Source organism: Pongo abelii, chromosome 18 (assembly GCF_028885655.2).
Source record: "Pongo abelii isolate AG06213 chromosome 18, NHGRI_mPonAbe1-v2.0_pri, whole genome shotgun sequence".
Taxonomy (NCBI): Eukaryota; Metazoa; Chordata; class Mammalia; order Primates; family Hominidae; genus Pongo; species Pongo abelii.
Window position 1 is genome coordinate 88,117,758 of NC_072003.2, and position 17,214 is coordinate 88,134,971.

At 55.9% G+C, this 17,214-nt stretch overlaps 1 protein-coding gene across 2 annotated transcripts; it reads right to left on the reverse strand.

Annotated features, from left to right (window-relative positions):
* Window positions 1-5,855: 5,855 nt before the first annotated feature.
* SNAI3 (snail family transcriptional repressor 3) lies at window positions 5,856-17,212 on the reverse strand. Of its 2 annotated transcripts, XM_054534284.1 has the most exons (4): window positions 17,035-17,178; window positions 11,822-12,442; window positions 9,137-9,338; window positions 5,856-9,014 (listed from the first exon to the last, which is right to left on the reverse strand). In XM_054534284.1, exons 1-3 carry the CDS (start codon window positions 17,108-17,110, stop codon window positions 9,157-9,159), a joined length of 879 nt encoding a protein of 292 aa, XP_054390259.1. In that variant the 5' UTR covers window positions 17,111-17,178; the 3' UTR covers window positions 5,856-9,014; window positions 9,137-9,156. The 2 variants fall into 2 exon arrangements, with proteins under 2 accessions (XP_054390259.1, XP_002826789.1); XM_002826743.4 differs by having other exon boundaries at window positions 5,856-9,338; window positions 17,035-17,212.
* Between the last annotated feature and the right edge of the window lie 2 nt (window positions 17,213-17,214).

A 17,214-nucleotide genomic window follows, 5' to 3' on the forward strand; every position in this document is an offset into this window, starting at 1 on the left:
GAGAATCGCTTGAACCGAGAGGTAGAGGTTGCAGTGAGTCGAGATCGCACCACTACACTCCAGCCTGGGCAACAGAGCGAGACTCTGTCTTACAAAACAAAAAACAAGTGAAAGGAAATCTCAGAATTTCTTACCGAGTGACAATATAAATTAGAGACAAAAATGACAGACTCTGGCTGGGTGCGGTGGCTCACGCCTGTAATCCCAGCACTTTCGGAGGCCGAGACGTGTGGATCACTTGAAGTCAGGAGTTCGAGACTAAGCCTGGCCAACGTGGCAAAATCCCGTCTCTGCTAAAAATACAAAAATTAGCCGGGTATGGTGGTGCGTGCCTGTAGTCCCAGCTACTTGGGAGACTGAGGCAGGAGAGTCGCTTGAACCTGGGAGGTGGAGGTTGCAGTGAGCTGAGATCGCACCACTGCACTCCAGCATGGGCAACAGAATGAGACTCCATCATAAATAAATAAATAAATAAAATAAATTACAAACTCTGGGTCTAAATTGCCTGAGTTTAAAGAACAGCTCTGCTACTGATTCACTGTGTGACTTCAGGCAAGCTACTTAACCTCTCTCTGCCCGTTTCCTCATCTGTGGGGATAAGGATGGTTTCTTGTAGATGATAAAGCCGTTTGAAGGGGCCCACCCATGTTTATCTGCAGGGAGTAGTAGTATTGACCCCCAGAGAAGCTCTTGGGTGAGTGTGGTCATCTTTCAGAAGAAACAGAATGTGCATTTGGTTAAATCAGTGAGTAAATACAGCTTCTTCTGTAGCTTCCAGTTTTCCAAACCAAGAGCTGAAAATGCACCCTCACTTACTGTATGCACGTGGCCGGAAACCTGGCCAGCTGGGCTGGTGGCTCAAATAGCCCTGCCGTCCTTGTGTTCGAGCCACTCACCTCGGAAAGTATTTCCCTTCAGGGACACAAGCATCCAGCTCACAGTTTTCCAGCTCGCTTTCCCGCACCATGGTGATCCTGGGTGGGAATATCTGGGGCTTGATTCATGGTGCCTGGGTGGACAGAGAGGAGGGATTGCCCAAGCCTCCTGGGACTGATAATGGGATTAAATGTTTTGCCAAAGAACAAGCAGATCCCTTTCCAGAGAAGGGAAACAAATCTGTATTTACCCTCATTAGAAATTAGTATCAGCTGGGTGCAGTGGCTCATGCCTTTAATCCCAGTACTTTGGGAGGCCGAGGCGGGTGGATCATGAGGTCAGGAGTTCGAGACCAGCCTGGCCAACATGGTGAAACCCCATCTCTACTAAAAATACAAAAATTAGCTGGGCATGGTGGTGGGTGCCTGTAGTCCCAGCTACTCGGGAGGCTGAGGCAGGAGAATCGCTTAAACCCAGGAGTCGGAGGCTGCAGTGAGCTGGGATCGTACCACTGCACTCCAGCCTGGGCAACAGAGTGAGACTCCATCTCAAAAAAAAAAAAAAAGTATCAGCCAGGGACAGGGGCACACACATCTGTGAGCCCAGCACTTGGGGAGGCCAAGGCAGGAGGATGGCTTGAATTCAGGAGTTCAATACCAGCCTGGACAACATCGCGAGACCCTGTCTGTATAAAAAGTTAGCTAGGCATGTGGCACACACCCAGCTACTCATGAGGCTGAGGCAGGAGGATTGCTTGAGCCTAGGAGGTTGAGGCTTCAGTGAGCCCTGATTGGGGGCACCACTGCCCTGCAGCCTGAGCAACAGAGCCTGATCCTATCTCAAAAAGAAGAAAAGAGAAGAAAATAAAATAAAATTAGACTAGGGGCACGGTGTAGCTCACACCTGTAATCCTTGCACTTTGGGAGGCTGAGGCCAGCAGAATCCTTGAGCTCAGGAGTTTGAGACCAGCCTGGGCAACAAGATGAGACCCAGTATCTACAAAAAATGCAAAATATTAGCTGGGCCTGGTGGCGTGCACCTGTAGTCCCAGCTACTCGGGAGGCTGTGGGAGGATCCCTTGAGCCTGGGAGGTCGAGGCTGCAGTGAGCCAAGATTGTGCCACTGCACTCCAGCCTGGGTAACAGAGAGAGACCCTGTCTCAAAAAAGCAAAAACAACAAAGTTTGTCTAAATCTTTTTCACATCTGGTGTGGCAGATGTGGACAGCTGGACCCTCCTGGGTGCCTCTGCATGATGTCGTTTGGTTGATGCGTTTGGAGAGAATCTGTGCTCTCCAGACCTGCAGGGGCAACCTGCTTTCCTGGCCTCTTAAGATGAGGGTGGCTGTTCTTGGGTGCTGCACCAAAACTCCAGCAGTGGGCTTTCTTCAAGGTGAGTTGCAAGGTGGAATCTGAGGCCCACCTGTCAGTAAGAGTTTCCTCCTGGTATCCGTGGAATCTACTGGTCTGTCTCACTTTGGCCTTTGACCCAGGCAGGGGTTCCTAACATCCACATTGGTCATTTGGACAGCCTTGGTTTTGATTCACTGCCTTACACGGGGCTTCCAGATGCTGACCTGCTTCATTTTACAGTATCAGGAAATGACTTTCCCCTCAGAAAGTAAGCATGGGAAGCTGTTAGGCTTTTAGTGGAAGGTGAAAGTTTCCAAATTTTCTTTTTCATTAGACTGTGTAAGTTTTACCATTGGCAGTAAGTTCTGTCTGTTGTTCCTCTTGAAGTGGCAGGCTCACCTCATTCCTGCCAAGACCCAGGTCCGTGTTCTCACAGTGCTGCCATCTTTCCTCCGTGTGAGCGTGTGCTGTGCAGAGAGTGGACCTCTGCGTGTGCGGGGCTGCGTGCACTGCCATCGGCTCCCTCCACACGAGCCGCCGTGGACCCAGGGCTGAGCTGTGACCACGAGGGCCATCCCGACGAGCCACCGTGGACCCAGGGCTGAGCTGTGACCACGAGGTCCATCCCGGAGCTGTGATTGTTTTCTGGCGCGTGGGGAATGTGCCAGCACTCACGTGGCTATGGCTGCTTTTGCACCATGGGTGCATGTGCCAAACAGGAGAGCAGCTCTGCCCAGCAGAAGCCACTTAGAGGGTCTCAAGGGGTCTGCAGACCACCTGTGAGAACAACTTGTTCTGAGACGAGGGAGACCCCACCATGCTGAGCAGAGCCCAGCTGGGGTGCGGTGTGGGGGCACGCCCTGTCCACGGCACCGCAGAAATGATGCTCGGTGGATGGGACGGCAACAGGACCAGGACCCACTGGCTGGGCTGTGTCTCCATCTCAGCCCCTCTTTTGGCCAATGCAAAACAGTTGAGTTTCACAAGGGCCCTGTGCGGATGAGAAGTGCTCTGTGATCTTCTCTCGCCTCTCAGCTTCATTTCTGAAGTTTCCTGGGCCTCCCCGCTGCCTATTCCCAGAGGAAGGGAAAAGGAGCTGGTATTTGGGGCTGGATAAGCAATACTGCAGTCATCTGCGTCTTCCTGCGGATGTATCACAGGCTCACCCTCACTCAGAGAACAAGCACAGAGGATGGGAGGGGAGGGGAGGGAGAAGCAGGGGAGCTGCTGAAGAGAAGGGGCCTGCTTTAAGATTCCCAGATTTGGCCTTGAGGTGGGGGTTTCCGGGAAGGAGGTGGGGGTTTCCGGGAAGGAGCTGGGGGTGGCAGTGCTGATTGACATCCTGTGGGAAGGGGCCCTGCATTTCCTTGGGATTCCTAGAGATGGCGCATGACCCCTGGCAAGATGGGAGGTGTCTATCTACCCTGTTAGGCTGGGCCCTGGGTCTGAAACTCTGCCGCCTTTGCCCATTCGCATGATACAGCTCTACCCAACCCCGCGGCAGGTGCTGAGCAGCTCTCAGACAGTGCCGTGGGCCGGGCCAGGGGTGGCTGTGAAGACAGACTGGCTGCAGCCAGAACCTGGCGTCCAGAAATAGAGATCCTAAGAGGAGTCAAAGCTGAGAGTGTTCCTTAGGTTGGCAGTTTTATTTTGGGTGTCCTAAATGTCTTTGGTTTTTTTTTTTCTTTTCTTTTTTTGTTTTTTAAGGCAGGGTCTTGCTCTGTCACCCAGGCTGGAGTGCAGTGGGGCGATCTCAGCTCACTGCAACCTCTGCCTCCCAGGTTCAAGTGATCCTCCTGCCTCAGCCTCATGAGTAGCTGGGATTGCAGGCGCACACCACCACGCCTGGCTAATTTTTGTATTTGTAGTAGAGACAGGGTTTCACCATGTTGGCCAGGCTGGTCTCGAACTCCTGGCCTCAGATGATCTACCCACCTCAGCCTCCCAAAATGCTGGGATTACAGGCGTGAGCCACTGCGCCCGGCCAGCCTTTGGTTTTTCTGTGGTTTTCTTGGAGTTCTTTTTAATTCTGACATAGAAGTTTGCACAATCCCTCTTTTATAGATGAAGAAACCAAAGCTTTGTGACTAACTCAACCCCTCAAGAAGGACAAAACTAGCATCAGAGCATCTTGCTCCTGGGTCTGGCAAGAATGCCTCTTGTTTGCTGAGAGGTCCACAGATTTATCCGGCTCAAGACTGGGCGATGGGAGGTGACCAGGTCAATGCCAGCCTCTCTCTGAGCTCCTCTGAGTCGTGGCAGCTGAGGTGCTCTTCTGGAAATGTTCTACCATCCACGAGGTCGTGTATGCCTGGAAGCTTTTGTTCCATTGAACTCTGCCAGGGAGCTATACTTAGCCACGCAAGTGGAGGCCAGGAGTGGGTTCTCTGAATATAGATAGTAGCAAGCAGGCTATTTTCAAACACCTAGAGAACCCCCCTGATTATTCTGGGCCAAAATGATATTTATAGGATGCTCTGGGCTCTTGGACACGAAGGCAATAACCTTAGCGCCTTTTGGCGTTCGGGGTTTCTTTCAACGGGGAGTAGAGAGAGGGACCCGGTCACCCAGAGGCCCGCCGTCCCTCAACACCTGTTTCTAGGAGGCCAGGCGTCCTCTTTGCTTTTACACTATGAGTCACAGGACAGCGAGAGGCATGCAGGGCCCTACTAATTTTCCTTCCTGCACGCCGGGTGTGGGTCCTGTCTGAGGCCTGCTGTGTGCTATCAGGGGAGACGTCATCAGGGGACTTTTCCTGCTGTGAGGAGGGTGCAGCCCCTGCCTTTCAGAGCTCGGGACAGTCTCTTCCTCTTGCCCAGGATACTCAGGGATTTCCTAGGCTTCCACCCTCACCCAGACATCACTGGGCCATCACTGAAACACCCGCTTCCAGTGTGCTCAGGTCCTGCAGCCTTCTGTCCATCCTTGCCCCGCCTCCCGCCCAGAAGAAAGACTCTGACAGTGCCCCTGGAAGAGGGAGGAGAGTGGATGTGATGAGTGAAGATTTGGGTGGGGAAAGGAAGGCCTGAGTCCTGGGAGGAAGAGCTCGCCCGGCCCCAAGCCCCCGGAGACTGTGAGCAAGGCTGAGAAGCCCCCTTCCTGGTGCTCAAGCTGCAGGTGTTGGATAGGGCTCCAGAACCCCAGATTTTAAGTGACCACTCCAGGTTAACTTGGGGATGGTCAGGCAGAACAAGGAGGAGAGGCCAGCAGTGAAGGGCGGGGCTGGTGGGCAGTGGCTGGGGGTGTCCTGGGTGGGGCTGGCCACCCTCGCTGCCTCTGACTTGGGCCAGACCTGCCCTAAGTGGAGTGGCTCCTCCATTCTTTACACCCCAGGCCCCTGGCAGGTGCCCTGCCTTTCCTCTGCCCCTCTCTCTGCCAACCCGTCCTCTCCCTCCCAGCCCCTGCCCGCCCAGATATAAATATAAGAGCATTTTCCATGGGCTGAGACAGAAGGGAAAACATTCAGCTTTATTTTCGGCTTGTGAAATTCCTGTCCTTCATTCCCAACAGGTGCAATCGCCTCATTTAGATATTGGGACCCAGAAATAGAACACAATTTACAATATAGCTTCCTTTAGGGATCTGGATGCTACCAAAAAAAAAAAAAAAAAAAAAAAAAAGCCCTCCTGTGAGATGCCGAGACTTAACAGAAACCGTGGTTGGAGCTCTTGCCTTTTTCCAGGCCGGTGGAGACCCTCACCCCTGGCAGCCTGACCGTGAAGCAGAAGAGGCAAGAGCTCCGGGAGACAGTCAGGAGGGAGGGGGCCCTGGAGGACAGGCTCTTAGTCCTACTCCTCCTCAAGACCCGGGTGCTGGCCTGTCCCCTGCCTTTGCCCTGATGGGGATGAGGGAGAGGAGATGGGTGAGGGAACAGCCATGGCCACTGGGGAAGGTGACTTGGATGCAACCTTTGAAAGAGATTCTTCCAGTAAACCCCATCAGTTAAGATCAGCTGTCCCCCATGATCCTTTGTGTGTGTGTTTTTGTTTTCACACAGGGTCTCGATCTGTCGCCCAGGCTGGGTGCAGTGGTGTGATCTTGGCTCACTGCAACCTCCACCTCCTGGGCACAAGCAATACTCCTGCCTCAGCCTCCTGAATAGCTTGGACTACAGGGGTGTGCCACCATACCCAGCTCATTTTTTTGTATTTTCAGTAGAGACAGAGTTTTGCCATGTTACCCAGGCTGGTCTCAAACTCCTGGGCTCAAGTGATCCACCCACCTTGGCCTCCCACAGGGCTGGGATTACAGGCGTGAACTCCCATGCCTGGCCCTTATGATCCTTTGTAGACTGAGGGACAAAAGAAGAGGGTGAGGCCTCCCCTCTCCTCAGCATTGAGTGCAAGGACCCTCAAGGCAGCTCTTGGCAAAGCCCCATGTTCCCACTGGCTGTTTAGGTGGAATCGCGCCCCCCACTTCCATATGTTGAAGTCCTAATTCTCGGGCCCTCCGCATGTGACCATATTTGGAAATAGAGGCTTTGCAGATGTCATGAGTTAAGATGGGGGCCTCCTGGAGCAGGGTAACATGACTGTGTCCTCATAAGAAGAGGAGAGACAGAAACAGACACACACAGGGAGATGCCACGGGAAGCCAAGGCTCGCCCGAGACTCCCAAAGCCACAAGAAAGCCTGGAACAGCCCGCCCTCACAGCCTCCGGAGGAACCAGCCCTGCCTTCACCTGGATCTGGGACTTCCAGCCTCCAGGACTGGGGGAGAATGAAACTCTGTTGTTTCAGCCACTCAGGCTGGGGTCCTTTGTTATGGCAGCTGAGTGGGCGCCTCCCTCTCTGGGGACGGCCAATCCCTGTAGGGGAGGCAGTGGTCCCCACCCAGGAAGGCGAGAGAGGCTTTCTCAGCGTCTTCACTCCACCAGCTCACGTGGAGGCTGGTAGCGGCTGGAGCCCAAGCTCTCCTGGGGAGTCTGTTTACTCAAGGTCACCCTTGATCCAGCGGAGCCCAAGGTATAGGTCAAGTTTCCTCTGGGATGTCCCCAAGGCTCCTCAAACAGGTGTCGTCAAGCCATCTGCCCAAAGGCCCGTCAGCACCTGGCAGGTGTCAGCCAGGCTGATCTGCAGGTGGGGCTGCCCCAAGTGGGGCTCCCGCTGCCCGGGTTGGGACTGGAGCCGCCAAGTGGCTGAGCAACAAGGGGCTTTGTGTGTGGTCCCTGTGAGCCCTCCTGAATATTCTCATGGACAGACGGATGGACGGGAGGCTCAGCGGGCTCTGGGAGCAAGGGGAGCCCTTGCCGCTCTCCATGTGGCTCCATTCCAAGACCAAGACGATGATGTCTTCCTGGCTGGAGCCGGAAGCAGAGCAGCTGACAGCGGCCCAGCCCTCCTGAGGGACAGGTGTCCCCTCCCGGAAACCTCCCTTCCACCGTCCTCGTCAGCGAAGGTGTCAGGGACTAGGAGGGGCCTCCTTGCTCCTTCCTGGATGCTGCCCCTGTGGTTGAGCTGGAGAGGTTGAGACATGCTGGGAAGAGGAGGACGAGCCCAGTGGGCGGCCGCCCAACAGCTCGGCGGTGAGAAGAGGCCACGTGTAAGAAGGAAATGCCACCACCCCACTGGATGGTGGGAGCAGGACTCCAGGGAGGGGGGTCTCGAGTGTAGGCAACCATGTCGATTTGGCACAGTGTCTCAGCAGGGCAGGGCAAGGGTCTGGGATTCCAGTTCACGGATGCCCCAGGTACCACGGGTGGACAGAGGCCCAGACCCTCTGCAAGACGGCAGTGATCATGTCAGACCCTCTCAGCGCTTGAGGGCTGCAGCAGGAGCCCTGAGTCCTTCTTTTGACCAGGCAGCAGGGAGGACTCACTGCCCCCGGCCGCACAACACCTGCCCCGGGCTTGGTCTCGGCCCTCTGCCCGGCACAAGCTGGAGCCTCTCGGCCGTTCCTCTGTGCCGTGGGATGCTCTCCTACTCCCGCGTTGGCTTCTGCCCACGATGGCGTCCCCTGCTCACCCGATGGCAGTGTCCCCCCCTCTCAGAAGAGTTTTTCACAGTGGCAGGCCCTCACCCAGAGTCTCCTGCCTATTTGGTGGCTAAAGGCCCCAGGCGGTCCCCGAATCCGAATCCTGCCGTCTCAGGGAGTTTCTCAGAGTCCCACCTCCTCCTCCGCAGAACCAGGGGATTGGCCAAGACTCAAAGCTTCGAAGAACGGAACATGCAGGTGTGCAGAGACCATTTATTACCCCACAGCTGTTCTTGCCTGGGAAGCTGAGTGCCCTGAGACCCCAGCCCCCCGAGGCTCTGAGCAGGACAAATCCCAGAGGCACTCCGCCTCATCCCAACGCACCGGAATCACCAACCGTGGGCTCTCGCAGTCCTGCCCCGTCTTCCGGAGAGTCTAGTGAGGTGGGGAGGGCACGTGTGTGTACATGTTTGAGTGTGTGTGCACATGCACGTAGACGTGTGACATGGGACAGCTTGTCCCAGACCCCAAACCAAAGGCTGGCGGGGGCCGGCTGAGAGGTAGTTGTGCCTACTGAGGAAGGAACACAGGGCCGTGCTCACTATAAGTCAGAACTGTTCATTTCTGCTGCAGGAACTAGGCAGCCTTGCCAGCCATCCGGCGGCAGTGCCGGCCCATGCTGGTGGCCACCTCCCCAAGGCTGTGACTCTTGGAAGGGTAGACCCGGAGACCTGACCATGTTGAAATGGAACCATGGCTCTTGTTCTGATGAAAGTCTTCCCTGGGAGAGGAGTCTCCTCTGAGTGGGCTCCGCGGGGTGGGAGGCCTGGGTGAGTGTCCTCCGGCCCAGTGGCCCCGCTGGACTTCTTTGGTTCTGATTGGACACAGATGTGGAGGATGCACCAAGTGTGAGCCCAGGCCCTGCCCTCCCAGACTCCTGGCTCCTCTGGTGGCAGGAGGGACACCAGCTCTCGGGGTGAGGACCATCCCTCCTACCTGCGCCGACCACGTGCCTCTCAGGGGCCCGGGCAGCAGCCAGACTCCTCGTGCCGCACCAGGAGGGACATGCGGGAGAAGGTCTTGGCGCAGCGCTGGCACTGGTACTTCTTGGTGTCTGAGTGCGTTTGCAGATGGGCCCGAAGGTTGGAGCGGTCAGCAAAGGCCCTGCTGCAGTGCGAGCAGGCATAGGGCTTCTCCCCTGTGGGAGGAAGAAGGGGGCCAGTGACACCATGGAAGATGGCATGAAGGCTAAAGCACCCACCCTGCCCATCAATGGATACTCCCATCCCTTCCCCACAAATGCTCACAGCCCGAGCACCCAAGGTTGAGCTGTGTGGGGACGGGGTGGCACGCCACACCTGGGCGAGACGCATCACCTGAAGCCCCTCCCAGGAGCACAGGCAGCCACAGGTGCTAGATCTCCTAGTGTTGCTGCAGTAGCCCTCCCTGGGGCCTTGGCCCCTGGGAGAGGACAGGGGAAGCACTGGGGGCCTCTGACAGCTGTTTCTGGCCACTGACAGGCAAGTGGGGGGGGTCTGGCCAGCTGCAGCAGAATCCAGAGCAGGGGCGGAGCTGTGCACCTTGAGGAGGCAGAATTTAGGAACCACCTCCCATCAGGACAACAGGGGATCTGGACAAAGTCCTGTTGGGACCTTGGCCCAATACCTGTAAAGGGAAGGGTGACTGGGAATCATTTGTTCATTCCTGTAGCCCCATAGAGTCCTGAGAGGCCCCAGCCTGCAGCCCCTGAGGGGCCCAGAGCACCTGCATTCCTGCTGGTGGGACACTGGGCATGCTCCTGGCCAGGCCGGCCTCCTGCAGGGCCTCCCAACACTCCTCACTCCCAGGCTGAGGGCACCAAGCCCCAGGGCCCTTTGTCATGGAAAAGGGGTGTGTGGGGGGTGTTGTCATCAAAGACTTGAGAAAAACCAGAAAGGATTTCCCGGAGACCTGGAAAAGGCCTTCCCTCTGGCCTGCACCTAGGTCTGACTCAGAAGGTCCCAGTCACAAAAGTCATGACTTAGGAGGTAGGGAACCTCCAGTTAGAAAAAGTGTGAACTAGTAGGCCGGGCACGGTGGCTCACGCCTGTAATCCCAGCACTTTGGGAGGCCGAGGCAGGCGGATCACGAGGTCAGGAGATCGAGACCATCCTGGCTAACATGGTGAAACCCCGTCTCTGCTAAAAATACAAAAAATTAGCCGGGCGTGGTGGCAGGTGCCTGTAGTCCCAGCTACTCGGGAGGCTGAGGCAGGAGAATGGCGTGAACCCAGGAGGCAGAGCTTGCAGTGAGCTGACATAGAGCCACTGCAGTCCGGCCTGGGCGAAAGAGTGAGACTCTGTCTCAAAAAAAAAAAAAAAAAAGAAAAGAAAAGAAAAAGAAAAAGTGTGACTAGCTGGGCACAGTGGCTCATGCCTGTAATCCCAGCACTTTGGGAGGTCAAGATGAGAAGATGGATTGAGCCCAGAAGTTCAAGACCAGCCTAGGCAACATAGCGAGACCCCTATTTCTACAAATAATTTAAAAATTGGCTGGGCATGGTGATGCATGTCTGTGGTCCCAGCTACTCAGGAGGCTGAGGCAGGAGAATCACTTGAACCCAGGCAGTCGAAGCTGCAGTGAGCTGCGATCAAACCACTGCACTCCAGCCTGAGCAATAGAGTGAGACCCTGCCTCAGACCAAAAAAAAAAAAAAAGTGTGAACCTCTGGGCCTGATGTGGAGACTGAAGCTTATTCTTGGAGCCTTTTCTTCCTTTCTGTTTTTATTCTTTGCACGCTGAGGTTGACAGAAAGCCCGGGCAGAGGCTGCTGGCTGGCTCTTGGGAAGAGCAGGCCACTTTTGTACTTTAATGGCATTATTTTTCTGATTTTTTTTTTTTTTTTTTGAGACAGAGTCTCACTCTGTCACCAGGCTGGAGTGCAGTGGTGCCATCTTGGCTCAATGCAACCTCCACCTCCTGGGTTCAAGTGATTCTCCTGCTTCAGTCTCCCGAATAGCAGCTGGGATTACAGGTCTGCACTGCCATGCCCGGCTAATTTTTGTATTTTTAGTAGAGACAGAGTTTCATATATTGGCCAGGCTGGTCTCGAACTCATGACCACAGGTGATCCACACACCTCCGCCTCCTAAAATGCTGGGATTATAGGCATGAGCCACCGTGCCTGGCCGGTGTTTTTGTTTTGTTTTGTTTTGTTTGTTTTGAGTTGGGGTCTCACTCTGTTGCTCAGGCTGGAGTGCAGTGGCATGACCACGGCTCACTGCAGCCTCAACCTCCTGGGCTCAAGTGATCCTCCTGCCTCAGCCTCCTGAGTAGCTGGGCCTACCAGCATGTGCCATCACACTCAGCTGTTTCGATTTTTAGTAGAGACTGGGGTCTTGCTTGTTGGCCAGGCTGGTCCTGAACCCCTGGCTTGAAGTGATCCTCCTCCCTCAGTCTCCCAAAGTTCTGGGATTACAGGCATGGCTCCTGCACTGGCCCCTGCTGACACCTGGATTTTGGACTTCTGGCCTCTAGTGTGTGGTCTGTGGGACTTTGTACAGATAAGTCAAGAGGCAGAAGCTGAATGTGAATGCCCATATGCTATTGTTTATAAAATCACCCCTCCTCCTGTTCCAACTCCCACAGCCCACCCTCTTCCCCCAGCCCAGACCGTCCTTGCAGACCCTCACCCTGTCCTACCTGTGTGGGTGCGGACATGGCCCTGCAGTAGCCAGGGCCTGGAGAAGGCCTTGCCACAGATCTTGCAGGTGCAGGGCAGCGTGTGGGTGCGGATGTGCATCTTGAGGGCGCCCAGGCTGGTGTACTCCTTGTCGCAGTACTTGCAGGTGAAGACGCGCCCCACCTGCAGGTGGCAGTGCAGCTGCCGGTGCCTGGCCAGCCCGGCCAGCGTGTGGTAGGGTTTGTGGCAGTGGAAGCACTCAAAGCCGCCCGGGGCTCGGGGTATCCGCTCAGCCCCAAGCAGTTTTTCCGGAGCCCCGTGCCGGTCTGGGCCCAGGTTCGGGGACCACCGTGTGGGCAGCACCAGCAGTGGGGGCAGGTTGAGGTGGTTCAGGCTGTCTTTGAGGGGTACAATGGCGGCCCGGCTGGCCCGAGGGTCGACCCGGCTGACTTCCAAGGCGTCCGGCCCAGAAGCCCCCAGAGCTTCCTCGATCCGTGGCAGGAGGGGCAGGGAGATGCAAGCGACGGCCGAGGAGCGGTCCCAGGGCTGGGGAAGGTCACCGGGCACAGAAGGGGCCTCCTTGTCTTGGAGGAGGAGGGGTACCACCAGTCCCCCACAGGCAGAGCAGGCACCATTGATTTCTAGAGGGGCGGAGGGAAGAGAATAGAAAGATGAAGACTGAATCTCCAGCACTTTGTGTTTTCCAACTCCAATTCATGGACCCAGTCACAGCCCATCAGCAGCCTGGCGTGGGAGGTGTAGCCGGGAACCTGCGTGCAGACCCAGCTTGCAAGGGAGCTGGCGGTGCTGTGCAGGGAAGTGACAGCATGGCCAGGAGTGGAGTCATCTAGAACAAGAAGGCCCCGCGGTCTAGAGAGCGAATCTCACTTCCTCTTTAAACACAAAGAAACATCTGACGGGACCCTTCGTGTTCAGGAACATGAAACAGGCCTCGTGGGTAAAGGAGGGCCCTTTATGCCTCGGCTGGGCGGGCCCCTCTGATGAGCCCTGCCCACCTCTGGAGGGGTCCCAGCCTGGGCCGGCATCCTCCGGGCGCCCACGCAGCAGCCATAAGTCAGACGCTTGGCAGCAAGGTGCCGGCTGAGTGTAAAATCAGCCCACTCATAACTAATCACCCTCCAGTCACCCCACAATTGCCCCTCGGGCATCTCCTTTTGTGGATAATGAGGCAGTGAGCTCAGAAGCCTCCCTGGCCGCTGACCAGTACCCACTGTGCTGTGCTCTGAACGCAGCCGAGCCACGTGGCTGGGGTGCTCTGGCCTGGGCTTTCAGAATTACCCCTGGCTGGGCTCCTCCCAAGGACGATGGTTCCTGTATTTGGGGGCTGGCACACTGCACACATGGTTGATCCACTTAAGGGCAGCAGCCCCCAGATAAACAGGTTAGTCTGCAGGTAAGAGTCACACTCTGTATTTCCCCAAAGCCAAAATCTCCCAACGGCCCTCAATCCCTTTCTTACTCTATATGTGTTAAAATGGATCTCTGGCTCTGTTTCTACCTCCATGCTGAGGCTTTGGGTAGAGACAGACAACCCATAGAACAGGAGAAAATATTTGCAAATCAGACTTCTGATCAGTAATAGCATCTAGAACACTGGAACATATAAAGGATGTTAGCAAGTCAACAATAAAAAGACAAATAATACAATTTTAATATGGGCAAGGGATTTTTTTTTTTTTTAGAGACAGAGTCTCGCTCTGTCGCCAGGCTGGAGGGCAGTGGCGCGATCTCGGCTCACTGCAACCTCCACCTCCTGGGTTCAAGCGATTCTCCTGCCTCAGCCTCCTGCATAGCTTGGAGTACAGGTGCCCACCACCACGCCCGGCTAATTTTTTTGTATTTTTTTAGTAGAGACAGGATTTCACTCGATCTCTAGCCAGGATGGTCTCGATCTCCTGACCTCGTGATCCACCCGCCTCGGCCTCCCAAAGTGCTGGGATCACAGGTGTGAGCCACTGCACCTGGCCCCCCCACCCTTTTCTTTTTGAGACAGAGTCTTGCTCTGTCGCCCAGGCTGGAGTGCAGTGGTGTGAAATTGGCTCACTGCAAGCTGCAACCTCCACCTCCCAGGTCCAAATGATTCTCCTGCCTCAGACTCTCAAGTAGCTGGGACTACAGGTGTGCGCCACCATGCCTGGCTAATTTTTTTTTTCCCCCAGATGGAGTCTTGCTCTGTCACCCGGGCTGGAATGCAATGGCGCGATCTAGGCTCATTGCAACCTTCGCCTCCCTGGTTCAAGCAATTCTCCTGCCTCAGCCTCCCGAGTAGCTGGCATTACAGGCATGTGCCACCACGCCTGGCTTATTTTTGTATTCTTAGTAGAGACAGGGTTTTACCACGTTGGCCAGGCTGGTCTCGAACTCTTGACCTTGTGATCCGCCTGCATCAGCCTCCCAAAGTACTGGGATTACAGGCATAAGCCACTGCACCTGGTCCTTTTGCTTTTTCTTTTTTGAGATGGAGTCTCACTCTTATCGCCCAGGCTGGAGTGCAATGGCGCGATCTCAGCTCACTGCAACCTCCGCCTCCCAGGTTCAAACAATTCTCCTGCCTCAGCCTCCTGACGGCTGGGATTACAGGCACCTGCCACCATGCCCGGCTAATTTTTGTATGTTTAGTAGACACGGGATTTTGCCACATTGGCCAGACTCGTCTCAAACTCCTCAAGTGATCTGCCCACCTCAGCCTCCCAAAGTGCTGGATTACAAGCGTGAGCTACCGCACCCAGCCTGGGCAAGGGATTTGAATAACTATTTCTCCAAAGACAATACACAAATGGCCAATAAACACATGCAAAGATGCTCAATGCCATTAGCCGTCAGGGAAGCACAAATCGCAATCACAATGAGATGCTCACACCCAGTAGGACTGAAAAAAATAGACAATAACAAGTGCTATGAGGATGAGGAGGAATAGGGGATTCAAAGGAATGCCTCCCATCTGCCACTGTCTGTTGACCTGACCTCCTCCCACCCTCAGTTTTCCTAATTACAGAGTCATCAGGTTTCTGTCCACCCAGAAGTGAGGGCAATGACAGGCTAAGAGGCAGCGTCCAAGAGAGTTCTGGGGAGACAGCACTGGGGGAGCCCTGGGTTTCCCAGCTTTGCTGGGGCCTCTCTGCAGGAAAAAGTCACCATTTCTTGTCTCCATCTCTAAGACATGGCCACCTTTCTGCCTCCAGGCATTGTCACAGAGCCAGGACCCTGTTTGTGGGCCCAGTGGCTGAGCCCAGAGGCAGGACAGGGCAAGAGACAGTCTCGCCCCGTCAGGCTGACCATGGGTTTCTGCTGGGATTTTGAATGCTTTCCCCATACTCTCTGGGTTTTGCTTGCTTTTTCATTCATGCTGCGGTCCAGATCCTGGGGAGAAGAGACTGTTTTGTTCTGTTTTGAGACAGAGCCTCGCTCTGTTGCCCAGGTTGGAGTGCAGGGGTGCAATCGTGGCTCACTGCAACCTCCATCTCCCGGGTTCAAGTGATTCTCCTACCTCAGCCTCCTGAGTATCCGGGATTATAGGCACCTGCCAGCACACCGGGGTAACTTCTGTATTTTTAGTAGGGACGGGGTTTCGCCATGTTGGCCAGGCTGGTTTCAAACTCCTGACCTCAGGTGATCTGCCCTCCTCGGCCTCCCAAAGTGCTGAGATTACAGGCATGAGCCACCACACCCAGCTGAAGAGACTGTTAAGTACCTTGCTGGCTTCAAGGGTTCCCTGGGGAGCCATAGGAGCCACTTATTTAAAAGGAGAGATTGAGGGGCCCCAAATCCCAGCACCTCAGGTCTATCCTGGGGTAACATCTTGGCAGAAAGTCGCCAGGGCCCCCTGGCTGTCAGAAAGCCAGGCAGCTGGGGCTACAGTGAGGAGGGGAGCGGGGGCAGGGAGCAGAGAGCACTGCGGGGCAGTGCTACTCACGACGGTTGCCCACTGGGCCCAGCACAGCTACCCAGATTTGCATACTCGATGGACCCTACACAACACTTTGAAACTTGCAACTATGACCCATGTAAATTCCGTACACATCTGTAGTTACATGCGCATCCACATCCACATAACTGAAGCCAGTGTCCTTCACCATGAGCCAGGCACTCCAACAGTTTCTGCTCTATTTTATTTTACAAAATTGCTGGTGGTGACTCATGAAACTGATTTCAAAATGCACATTTGAAAAGCATGGTCCTAGCTGGCACCCCCTGGTGGCAGCCTGGGCCTCGGGTGTGGGTCCAGGTGGGATCCCCACCATCCCCAACTCTGGGTTCTGAGCTGGGATAAAGGCCTCTTGGCGGTGTTGCTGGGGGCCACAGCCCCAGCAGTGCCCTTCCTGCTCTCCCCCACCGGTCACAGAGCATGAGTCCCGACCACTGCGTCCGCCGGCGCCCCTCAGTGGGTCTTTGTCCCAAGAAGCTGCCAAGCCAGGTGGGGACTGCTCTCACCGCCCGTGTGGCAGGCTGTCGTCTGAAGGACAGAGTCCTCTTCTCTCGTGTCCGTAAGCCTAGCAGGTAGTGGGAGTGAACGGGCAGCCCGGTTGCTGGGCACCCATCTCCCCAGCCTAGCCGGTGTGTGGAGGATTGCAGCCCTTTAGCCCAGCCTGACCAGGCAAGCCTGCCGGGGTGAGCAGGAGGGCTTCTGGGGTGAGGGGAGGTGGGGGGGGGAGGGAGGGAGACGACGGGAGGAGGCTCACCTGAACTGAATGCAGAAGGGGCAGTGCCTTTGCACCAGAAAAAGCCCATGTGTCCTTCTCACCATCCCCTGTGCTTACACCCCCAGTCAGCATGCTCCGGGAGTCCCTGAGCCGGGCCGCCCCAGACGGCCCTCCTTCCCTCCCACCCAGCACCCTGCGACACCTCCCAAACGTGTGTGCCAGCAAGATGACTCCAGGGTGCCTTTAGGTGGAGCTGTAGTGGTTGGGACGGGCGGCTGTATATCAGGGGTGAGTTCCAGGGAGACTTGGGGGCTTAGAAAACTTAGAAAACTTCTCCAAGTGGGGAGAGAATCCCGCCTGCCCTGCCGGAGGCGGGGCTCAGTGCCCTGAAGTGGAGGCGCCCGTGGGCCACCTCCCTCCCTGCAGCCGCACCCGCTGCGCAGAGGCGCTGGCTCCTTCTCCTCCCGCCTGGAATAGGTGTCTCCCCAGCCCCCGCTCCCAGGGGCCTCTCTCTCTCTCCCGCCCCGCAGGGTCGAGTCCTGGCAGGGGCTCGGGGATCGGGTAGTCAGTACCTCTCTGCGTCTCCAGCCGCCGGTAGTTGGGGACCCTGTGGCTGGAGTGCGTTTTCACCAGGAAGGAGCGCGGCATGTTCCCCTCCCGGGCGGCAAGCCGGAGTGGGCTGGGGCGGGAGGGGCGCGCCTGGGTCCGGACTGCCGCGTCCGCCGGCGCTTGAAGCGGGTCAGGCTCATTAG

What these genes read in the sequence shown, in the direction of transcription:
- SNAI3 (XM_002826743.4), bottom strand. Translation starts at nt 17,110, where the DNA reads ATGCCGCGCTCCTTCCTGGTGAAAACGCACTCCAGCCACAGGGTCCCC. An exon ending in GCGGCTGGAGACGCAGAGAG is followed by an intron (nt 12,443 to 17,034) that starts GTACTGACTACC and finishes CCGCCCCTCTAG; the next exon opens with AAATCAATGGTGCCTGCTCT. An exon ending in CCATGTCCGCACCCACACAG is followed by an intron (nt 9,339 to 11,821) that starts GTAGGACAGGGT and finishes TTCCTCCCACAG; the next exon opens with GGGAGAAGCCCTATGCCTGC.